This window comes from Symsagittifera roscoffensis, chromosome 1 (assembly GCF_963678635.1).
Source record: "Symsagittifera roscoffensis chromosome 1, txSymRosc1.1, whole genome shotgun sequence".
NCBI classification, from domain to species: domain Eukaryota; kingdom Metazoa; phylum Xenacoelomorpha; order Acoela; family Convolutidae; genus Symsagittifera; species Symsagittifera roscoffensis.
In genome coordinates, this window is record NC_087062.1 from 21727631 (window position 1) to 21738914 (window position 11284).

Here is an 11284-nt window from a genome sequence, read left to right on the forward strand (position 1 = left end):
GCTTTTGTGCTTAGGTTAGATAAATATGTTGCTTCAAATGTCCTTCCTTTGTCTGAAAAATACTGACATTGTCATATTCTGCTTCCTTATTCTTTCACAAAATTTGTGACCAAAAAAAAAGAATCTGCTATTAAGCTGGGCACTGTTTTATAGGATTATTTCGGCACTGATTGTTTTCTGTCCACAAAATCAGCGGGATTATTACACATTTTTTCCGATAAATGGAACAATCACTGGGGTTATGGTATTCACATTGTTTATTTTAAGACAATTTGGCTATCACTGAGTATTAATTGTTTAACGCATCCGTGTTCGAACGAAATAGGAATCTCGAGGCAGCTAAGCAAGAGTTCGCTTGAAACAGAAGTTGCGGTTTAAGTGCTAGTCCGCACAGTTAATAGTTTCTTCTTTAAAGTTTACTATGATATATTATTCGTGCTCCTGACATCTACACACAATGATGCGCAAATTGTATAAGAGTTTTCGATTCGGAAACAAAGCAGATCGAAATAATGCTGAACAAATTCGGTCCAGCTCCTTCAGAGAGCATATCAGAAATGAAGCGTCGCCAGTTCCCGCCAATCCGAATTCAACCAACCGACCCGCTGTCGCAGACACAAATGGTCAAGCTCCAACTGCTGGTTCGACAGTCGTTAAACCCCCAGAATGGGAGAAAGACGAAGAGTTGGTTAGAGGAAGTCATTGTCAGTTCAGAATCAAGTACTTGGGATCGAAAGAGGTTAACGACTCGCGAGGAATGCAGTTGTGCGATGACGCATTCGCCTCTCTTGCGGCGAGATATAAACAGTACAAAAAAGGAGGTTCTGGTCTTTCTTCCAAAGTGCAGATCAAACTGCTGCGCTCCAAAAATTCGAGTACAACAGTTTCCTCTGGGGGACAAAGACCGGCCAAAAATGCACTGTTTTATATTTCATCCGATGGCTTGAGAGTCGTTGACGAGAACAGCAAGTCGCTTATTGTTGACCAAACTATTGAAAAGGTTTCATTCTGTGCTCCTGTTAGAGTAAACACGAAGGGGTTCGCATACATTGCACGAGACGGGGCATCAAAAAGATGGATGTGTCACGTGTTACTTGCCAAAGATGTGAAGGTGTGTGATTAAACTTCAGTCTCGGTTATTTACAGACTTGTTAACAAAAGAGAAGCCTATTTTATATTACGAGGCTCAACGGGCGTAAATTTTGTTGGCTTAGTGGCCGCTCCAGAAATAATTTAACGCTGGGGATTACATTTTTGACTAGCTATTAAGAGTAATGAACGTAGTGGGGACTCTTATATAGGTCTTGCTGATTTTTTTTGTTTGTTTTTTTTTTGCAGGAAAAAGTCTTAAAATTGTTCACGCTCAATTTTGATTTTTCGCGGTTTGACTTGAGATTTATTTTTAAGTTGCATTTCCATTGTTAAAAAGCAGGCAAAATCCACTATTGAACAGCAAAAATGTAAAGGTCACGAAAAACGTCATCGACTTCTAATTTCGAAAATCTTATATATTAAATGAAAGTCTGAATGCGCTATGGACGCAACGTTTTGACTTTTCTATCGAGCACAACGTTTAAGAATCATTCAAAGCAACGACCAGAGAACGATGAACTCGATCCAACTTCAAGGCTAGACAGTATTGCCTATTTTTGTCTAAAATTTTGCGTTTACAGATTCATTTCAGTCTGAAATGAATAAACTGAAAACAGCAACCTCCATGCTGAGGATTTTTTTTTTCGAAAACCGATTGGGTCTATGAAATAAATATAATTAATTCAAAGTTTCATAGCTTTATCCTTCAAAGTTTTATAGCTATAAAGCTTGCTTAGAAAAATTTAAACTTTACGCGAACCGATTTGGTCTACACAATAATTTGAAAAAGTTCAAAGTTTTATAGCTTTATCATTCAAAGTTTCGTATCTTTAAAAGCTTGCTTAGAAAAACTGAAATTTTTCGCGTATCGATTCGGTCCACGAAATAACTTGAAAAAATTCATAGCTTGAATAGCTTGCTTAGAAAACTTCAAGCTTTTCCCAAACTGATTCGGTTTATAGAAATAATGAATTATTTCAAAGTTTCTAGCTGAAAAAACTTACTTAGAACTTAATTGTTTCACGAACTGTTTCAGTCTATGAACTAATTTTTTTCAAAGTTTCGTAGCTTCAAAAGCTTGGTAAGAAAAACTTAAAATTTTCGCGAACCGATTCGGTCCACGAATTAACTTGAAAAATTTCAAAGTTTCATAGCTTGAATAGCTTGCTTAGAAAACTTTAAGCTTTTCGCAAAATGATTCGGTTTATAGATAACTTGCGCAAAAAGATTCGGTTTATAGATAACTTGAATTATATCAAAATTTCTAGCTGAAAAAGCTGGATTAGGAGAACTTAATTGTTTCACGAACTGATTCAGTCTATGAATTAATTTGAAATATTTCAAAGTTTCGTAGCTTAAAAGCTTGCTTAGAAAAACCAAAAATTTTAGCGAAAAGATTCGGTCTACACATTAACTTGAAAATTAGCTTGCTTAGAAAACTTTAACTTTTGGTAAAACGATTCGGCCTACGAAGCGCATGGATTTTTTTGTAGTTCATTGCTCGATTAGCTCGCGCACAAAAACTTATTTTTGCAAAACGTTTCCTTCTAATAATTAACTTGTAGATATTTCAAGTTTTTATAGCTACAATAGCTTGATTAAGTTAATTTTGATTTTTTTCGAACAGATTCGCTCTATTAGCTCGCTTAAAAAAACCAAATTTTGGCCTTATATATTAAATGAAAGTCTGAATGGGCTATGGACGCAACGTTTTAATTTTTCTATTGAGCACAACGTTTAAGAATCATTCAAAGCAACGATCAGAGAAAGATGAACTCGATCCAACTTCAAGGCTAGACAGTATTGCCGATTTTTGTCTAAAATTTTGCGTTAACAGATTTATTTCAGTCTGAAACGAATAAACTGAAAACAGCAACCTCCATGCCGAGGAAATTGTTTTTTCGAAAACCGATTGGGTCCATGAAATAAATATAATTAATTCTAAGTTCATAGCTTTATCATTCAAAGTTTTATAGCAATAAAGGTTGCTTAGAAAAACTTAAACTTTTCGCGAACCGATTCGGTCTACACTATAATTTGAAAAAATTCAAAGTTTTATAGCTTTGCCATTCAAAGTTATATAGCTATAAAGCTTACTTAGAAAAACTGAAACTTTTCGCGTATCGATTTGGTCCACGAATCAACTTGAAAGTTTTTATAGCTTCAATAACTTGCTAAGAAAACTTCAAGCTTTTCCCAAACTGATTCGGTTCATAGATATATTGAAGTATTTCAAAATTTCCAGCTGAAAAACTTGCTTAGAACTTAATGGTTTCACGAATTTTTTCAGTCTATGAACTAAATTGAAATATTTCAAAGTTTCGTAGCTTTAAAAGCTTGGTTAGAAAAACTTAAACTTTTGGCGAACCGATTCCGTCCACGAATTAACTTGAAAAATTTCAAAGTTTCATAGCTTGAATAGCTTGCTTAGAAAACTTTAAGCTTTTCGCAAACTGATTCGTTTTTTAGATAACTTGCGCAAAGAGATTCGGTGTATAGATAACTTGAATTATATCAAAATTTCTAGGTGAAAAAGCTTGATTAGGAGAACTTAATTGTTTCACGAACTGATTCAGTCTATGAACTAATTTGAAATATTTCAAAGTTTTGTAGCTTAAAAGCTTGCTTAGAAAAACCGAAACTTTTCGCGAACCGATTCGGTCTACACATTAGCTTGAAAAATAGCTTGCTTAGAAAACTTTAACTTTTGGTTAAACGATTCGGCCTACGAAGCGCTTGGATTTTTTCGAAGTTCATTGCTCGATTAGCTCGCGCACAAAAACTTGTTTTTGCAAAACGTTTCCTTCTAATAATTAACTTGTAGATATTTCAAGTTTTTATAGCTACAATAGCTTGATTAAGTTAATTTTGATTTTTTGAACAGATTCGCTCTATTAGCTCGCTCCATTTGCTCGCTTAAAAAAACCAAATTTTGGCCTTATATATTAAATGAAAGTCTGAATGGGCTATGGACGCAACGTTTTAATTTTTCTATTGAGCACAACGTTTAAGAATCATTCAAAGCAACGATCAGAGAAAGATGAACTCGATCCAACTTCAAGGCTAGACAGTATTGCCTATTTTTGTCTAAAATTTTGCGTTTACAGATTCATTTCAGTCTGAAACGAATAAACTGAAAACAGCAACCTCCATGCTGAGGAATTTTTTTTTTCGAGAACCGATTGGGTCTATGAAATAAATATAATTAATTCAAAGTTTCATAGCTTAATCATTCAAAGTTTTATAGCAATAAAGGTTGCTTAGAAAAACTTAAACTTTTCGCGAACCGATTCGGTCTACACTATAATTTGAAAAAGTTCAAAGTTTTATAGCTTTGTCATTCAAAGTTATATAGCTATAAAGCTTGCTTAGAAAAACTTAAACTTTTCGCGAACCGATTCGGTCTACACTATAATTTGAAAAAGTTCAAAGTTTTATAGCTTTGTCATTCAAAGTTATATAGCTATAAAGCTTGCTTAGAAAAACTGAAACTTTTCGCGTATCGATTCGGTCCGCGAAATAACTTAAAAATTTTGATAGCTTCAATAACTTGCTAAGAAAACTTCAAGCTTTTCCCAAACTGATTCGGTTTATAGATATATTGAATTATTTCAAAATTTCTAGCTGAAAAACTTGCTTAGAACTTAATTGTTTCACGAACTTTTTCAGTCTATGAACTAAATTGAAATATTTCAAAGTTTCGTAGCTTTAAAAGCTTGGTTAGAAAAACTTAAACTTTTGGCGAACCGATTCCGTCCACGAATTAACTTGAAAAATTTCAAAGTTTCATAGCTTGAATAGCTTGCTTAGAAAACTTTAAGCTTTTCGCAAACTGATTCGGTTTATAGATAACTTGAATTATATCAAAATTTCTGGGTGAAAAAGCTTGATTAGGAGAACTTAATTGTTTCACGAACTGATTCAGTCTATGAACTAATTTGAAATATTTCAAAGTTTCGTAGCTTAAAAGCTTGCTTAGAAAAACCGAAACTTTTCGCGAACCGATTCGGTCTACACATTAGCTTGAAAAATAGCTTGCTTAGAAAACTTTAACCTTTGGTAAAACGATTCGGCCTACGAAGCGCATGGATTTTTTTGAAGTTCATTGCTCGATTAGCTCGCGCACAAAAACTTATTTTTGCAAAACGTTTCCTTCTAATAATTAACTTGTAGATATTTCAAGTTTTTATAGCTACAATAGTTTGATTAAGTTAATTTTAATTTTTTTTTTCGAACAGATTCGCTCTATTAGCTCGCTCCATTAGCTCGCTTAAAAAACCAAATTTTGGCCTTATATATTAATTGAAAGTCTGAATAGGCTATGGACGCAACGTTTTAATTTTTCTATTGAGCACAACGTTTAAGAATCATTCAAAGCAACGATCAGAGAAAGATGAACTCGATCCAACTTCAAGGCTAGACAGTATTGCCTATTTTTGTCTAAAATTTTGCGTTTACAGATTCATTTCAGTCTGAAACGAATGAACTGAAAACAGCAACCTCCATGCTGAGGAAAAAATTTTTTTTTCGAGAACCGATTGGGTCTATGAAATAAATATAATTAATTCAAAGTTTCATAGCTTAATCATTCAAAGTTTTATAGCAATAAAGGTTGCTTAGAAAAATTTAAACTTTACGCGAACCGATTTGGTCTACACAATAATTTGAAAAAGTTCAAAGTTTTATAGCTTTATCATTCAAAGTTTCGTATCTTTGAAAGCTTGCTTAGAAAAACTGAAACTTTTCGCGTATCGATTCGAACAACGAAATAACTTGAAAAAATTCATAGCTTGAATAGCTTGCTTAGAAAACTTTAAGCTTTTCCCAAACTGATTCGTTTTTTAGATAACTTGCGCAAAGAGATTCGGTGTATAGATAACTTGAATTATATCAAAATTTCTAGGTGAAAAAGCTTGATTAGGAGAACTTAATTGTTTCACGAACTGATTCAGTCTATGAACTAATTTGAAATATTTCAAAGTTTCATAGCTTAAAAGCTTGCATAGAAAAACCGAAACTTTTCGCGAACCGATTCGGTCTACACATTAGCTTGAAAAATAGCTTGCTTAGAAAACTTTAACTTTTGGTTAAACGATTCGGCCTACGAAGCGCATGGATTTTTTTGAAGTTCATTGCTCGATTAGCTCGCGCACAAAAACTTATTTTTGCAAAACGTTTCCTTCTAATAATTAACTTGTAGATATTTCAAGTTTTTATAGCTACAATAGCTTGATTAAGTTAATTTTGATTTTTTTCGAACTGATTCGCTCTAGTAGCTCGCTCCATTAGCTCGCTTAAAAAACTACATTTTCGCAAAATTTTTCATTCTAAACAACTCGAAATATTTCTCTTGTTTATAGCTTCATTAACTTGCTTCTGTAAAATGTGAGTGTTTTTGCCAACCAATTCGTTCCATGAAATTCCTTGAAATTTTGAAGTTTAATAGCTTGAACAGCTTGCTTAGAAAATTTTTTTGCGCTCCGATTCGCTTCACGAAATTAACTTGAATTATTTAAGGTTTCGTAGCTTGAATAGCTTGCTCAGAGAAAGTTTCATTTTTTCGAGAACTGATTCGTTCTATGATACGTAAAATTTTCAAACTGATTTACGATCTGGCTCAGCTTGAGATTTCGAAGTTTTATAACTTGATGAGAACAGCAAATTTTTTTGCGAGCTGACCGATTACTGGAGAAAGGCTGCTTGCTAGTGGAAACTAATTATCAGATATCCCAGTGAAATAAAAGTTTTGCCTATTGATCCAGTTTTCTCAAATTGGGTTAACTTCAACAAAGATTGTCCTTCATAAATTGTTTTACAAATTCAAAGAGCGTTGAAGTCATCTATTTTTTTCTTCGAAATTCAAAAGTTCAAGATTTTTGAATAAAAACAAGTCAGTTGTTTCAGTTTCATTGCGTTCATTACTCTTTTCCAACTGTCAATTGGCTTTGTTTTACACTATCGAGCAGCGTAGTATCTTTTTCACCCTTGCGATAAGCAAGGGTAATGCAATCGAGTACAAGATATCTTTCCCGTTAATAACTTTGTTCTTAGGATCGGATCTCCATTTCTACTCAAGTTGGACGTTTATCAGTTATAGTTTAGCAGCTATATTAAACAGATTTTTTTAACTATGGCTCAGTGAGTAAAAATAGTTCATGGTTTCCTGGTTTTTACGAACGCCTAAATTTTCTGTTAGAATTATTCCTGAAATAAAAAAATTGCTTTATTTTTTCAGTTTTTTTCGGATTCATGATTTCGGAATTATCATTTTTTTATATCTATAAGTGCGTGAAATTAGTTTTAATTTCATTTTGTTTGCTGTTTTTGTGGTTTTGGATGGAGCAGCTTTCATTAAATCGATTTCAGTTGATGGGGCACATCGTATTGTTTTAGTATATCCAAAAGATTTCGAATAAATAATTCGTGAATTTCCAGGTTTTTTTTTTGAAATTGTGACTGGACTGTTTTTTCTGCGAAGATTTGTGGCGAGTGTCGCACGAGATTCAGGAGTATGGCTTTTTGCTGAAGTTTCTGAAAATAAATGAACTCAATTTACTTTCAAACTTCCTAATTTTTTAATGTTATTTTTTTTTTGGTGTGATCCAGCTCTCTTAACTTTGCGTAGCAACGTTTTATTCGATAAGTTTATTGTAATTTGGTTATTTTTGTCAGGTTAAGATTTTTTCAGATTTTCTGCAAGTTCTTTTTTGTGGAAATGGATTGAAGTTTTTGAATTCAAGTTTTCATTTTTATCATAGATTATAGCAAATGACGGAAAGGGATTTTTCTTATGCCCAATTGCTCGTGTTGGATATGCAGGCTCTTTGGTTGCAAGATTTTAAAGAAAGTTTCTGAAAACGTTTAGGAACTTTTGGACCTTGGTGTTTTTGACCAACATTTTTTTTTATCTGTTCCATCTTTTGTTAATGATTCGGAATCCTCCTTATGCAATTTTTTTTTTATATAAATTTTTTTTTTACTACTCCTTAGGTTTTTTAAACAGAAATTATTAAGATTAATGAGCGTAATGAAGACTCTTACATAGTTCGTGGTGATTTTTTCTTTCAGGAAAAAGTTCTAAATTGCTCTTATAACTACAGATGTGCATTCATACACATATATGCATTTATAAATGCTCCTAGACATCTATGCACATTTTGAGTTCAATATTTTTTCATCTGCTGAAAGTTAGGTAAATTGCACTCTCCGAATATGAATGTGGAAATGGCACAAAAAACGTGAACGACTTCTTGTTTTGAAATGGGAGTTTTTAGGTTTCCCACCGGAATAAAATTTTTACTTATTGATCCAGTTTTCTCAAATTAAGCTAATTTTTTTAAATCAAAAAGTGTCAATCATAAATTCGTCTTGAAGTTCAGAGAGGGTTAGTGTCATATATTTTTTTACTTTGAAATTCGAAATGTGCAGTTTCTCAAAACGAACAAGTCAGTGTTTTTCTGTTTCCAACTTTCATTACTTTTTTTCCAACTGCCATTTGGTTATGTTTTAAGTTTTTGTTTTGGGACACAATATATTTCAATTTCGAATTTTTATGTTGTATTGAATTTGTGTTGAAATTGAGTATCAGTCGTGACCAATGTAAGTAACTTGTAGAGTTTGTTGTTATTTTTCATTTTCTATTCGATAGCTTGCAATGCTATTCTTGCGTTGTAAGACAAGTGTTGCGAAGCTTCGCTTCGGTTCTCCGATTTCCTCTGTCCTAAATGGTCTTAGCTCCTGTAAAAGGGAATCAATTTTTCCCGTTTTTAAATATCTTCATCTAGTTTGAAAACAGTAGATTTAGGATTTGTCATCATACTCTGCTTTAAGTAAATGGTTTACTCGATCCTCTTCTGAGCAATTCAACGCACTCCAGTCAATTTAAGATTTTTATTTGAAGTCAGACTGAACTTGCTGGACGATTAATTGTTGTCGAAAATATTTTTGCTGATATGTAAAAAAAACAGTAAAAAAGTCCCCCTCCCCAAAAAAATTAACATGTTTCAAAAAATTCAAATTAAAAATTTGAAAAAGATTGATTTTTCGTTTAATATTTAATTGAATGTTATTAAATGTTGTTTAAATGACTATAATTGGAGCATTTTGTGCTACCTGGCAGCAGCAGGCTCTTAATATACAGGAAATTTTAATATTGCAGGGAGAAGGCGAGAGACTCAGTCATGCAGTTGGTTGTGCGTTCAGTGCTTGCCTGGAGGCCAAAAAGCAGCGAGATGCTCTCTGCAGTGTAGAAGCCAACTTCCATAATAAGAACAAGTCAGTGTTTGAGAAACAAGGCACATTCAAGGAGCAGAAGACACCGGCCTCAAATGAGCCGAGAAGCTCTAAGGATGAGACCAAAAAGGAGTTTTCTTCTAAACGAGTATTCGGAGTTGTGAAAAACGCAATTCCAGAAGACGAGGAGTGGGAGGAACCATCACAAGAAGCAGCTCCTCGAAACTCTTCAGCAGGTCCCGTCGATACTCCCGACAGTGCAATAGAACGAAAACACGCGCCTGCCGCCATGCTGGAACGAATGCAATCTATGAAAGAATTTTCGAAACTCAACAGCAAACACGACTTGCCTTTTAGTGATAGGAGCAAACGGCGAAACATGTCCATGCAAATAAAACAGTCAGTGTCCGTTACAGAAGGAATGAGAACTTTGGCTGAGAGACCTGGACTTCCCAGACAGCAGTCTTTGTGTATAGATGATTCTAGAATGTTGAACCAACCTAGTGACATCGCAAGTTCGTCACGAACAGAACAGACTAATAAATCGATGATGTCACACCCGTTGAACAGTTTCGACGATTCGTTCACATCTCATGGTCAAACTAGGTCGACAAACATTTCCAATTCAACGAGTGTGCCACTTTTTGCTGCGAATTCAGGAAACCATGTCCAACAATCGAGTACAAATAAAATTGAAAATACTGCTCCAACACATGCTGAAGTTCAACCGGGTTCAAGTGACAAAGTCTCCAACCAGTCGGAACTATCATCAACAAACCCTTTCTTCATCTTTGTGTCTTCTTCTAATAACACAACCCAACAGCAGACGACGACTGATTTGAGCTCACCGTGGACTACCGCGGAAACAAACCAGATGAATAGTTCGTACGCGCCAACCAACCCTTTTCACGAGCAGAAGAGCTCTGTGTATAGTCTGTGAAAATAGTTCGTCTGTGCTATTTGTCTCACTCATTTGAAGTACACTTAACGCTTACAGGTTGTTTTTTCTTCTTAACTTGCTTTGGAAAATGACTCACTAGAAAATGAGAAAAGTGGAACTATTCTATTTTTTTTGCTCATTTTGATAATTTTACAAGCAGTACAGAAAAAAGTTCTTTGGCACTTTGGATTTTCCTTGGCACTTTGTTCCACAACTCTTAGGAACTGTTTTTGATATACCTACGCTTTCATTAACCATCAGTACATAGTACAGAATTTTGAATTATAATTAGGATTAGATGTCAAAAGAGTACTAGACTTCCGTGCGACTCGAAAGCGTTGATATTTAGCAGTTATTGTTTTCAAGCGTGTGACATGCACATAAAAATAGATCTTTTCTGTTATACGGCCCAAAATTTATTTTTTTTTATCGTTTTGCAAATTCGATCATAATGCTTGGGTCTTATTGCTTGAAAAAAATTTCAGCGACCGAAAATTTGGACTTTTTTCACAAACAAGCTCAATTAATTAACTATTCGTATTTCTGGGCTGTATTACAGAAAAGACCCTAAAAATCACTGGTGCTGAAGATTTTTTGGTGTGATAAGGTTTCCATATTTCCTGCTTGATGGTCGTAATTTTAAAACATAGTTATTGTTCGAGTGAGTGTCATCTTACTTCGAGGATTTTTCACTCTGGTAAAAAAAGATCTAATTCGTGTTTATTTTTTAAAACTTTTCAGAGTGAAAATCGTGATATGAAATTGCGAAGCTCTATTTTTCTATGACATCCTAATTTTTTGCTTTTATATGTAGTTTACTTGTCTAATGTATACGCATCGAAGCATAATCAGTATTTAAATATCTCTATTTTATGTTGTTTGTAAATTTTATATTGAAATTTGAATTACGTGATTTGTTCGGATCCAAACAGTCAAATGGTGAAAGGTCGAGTTCGAAATCTCTCCAAATGTTGCTCTGAAGGTCCTAATCGAATTGTAAATTTAATGTCCTGGCAATTA

The 11284-nt window shown here is 33.9% G+C and overlaps 1 protein-coding gene across 1 annotated transcript; it reads left to right on the forward strand.

The window, feature by feature from the left end:
• The first annotated feature begins 414 nt into the window (after nt 1–414).
• Nucleotides 415–11284, forward strand: LOC134841422 (protein numb homolog). The gene is made up of 2 exons (XM_063857400.1): nt 415–1111; nt 9251–11284. Exons 1-2 carry the CDS (start codon nt 458–460, stop codon nt 10262–10264), a joined length of 1668 nt encoding a protein of 555 aa, XP_063713470.1. The 5' UTR covers nt 415–457; the 3' UTR covers nt 10265–11284.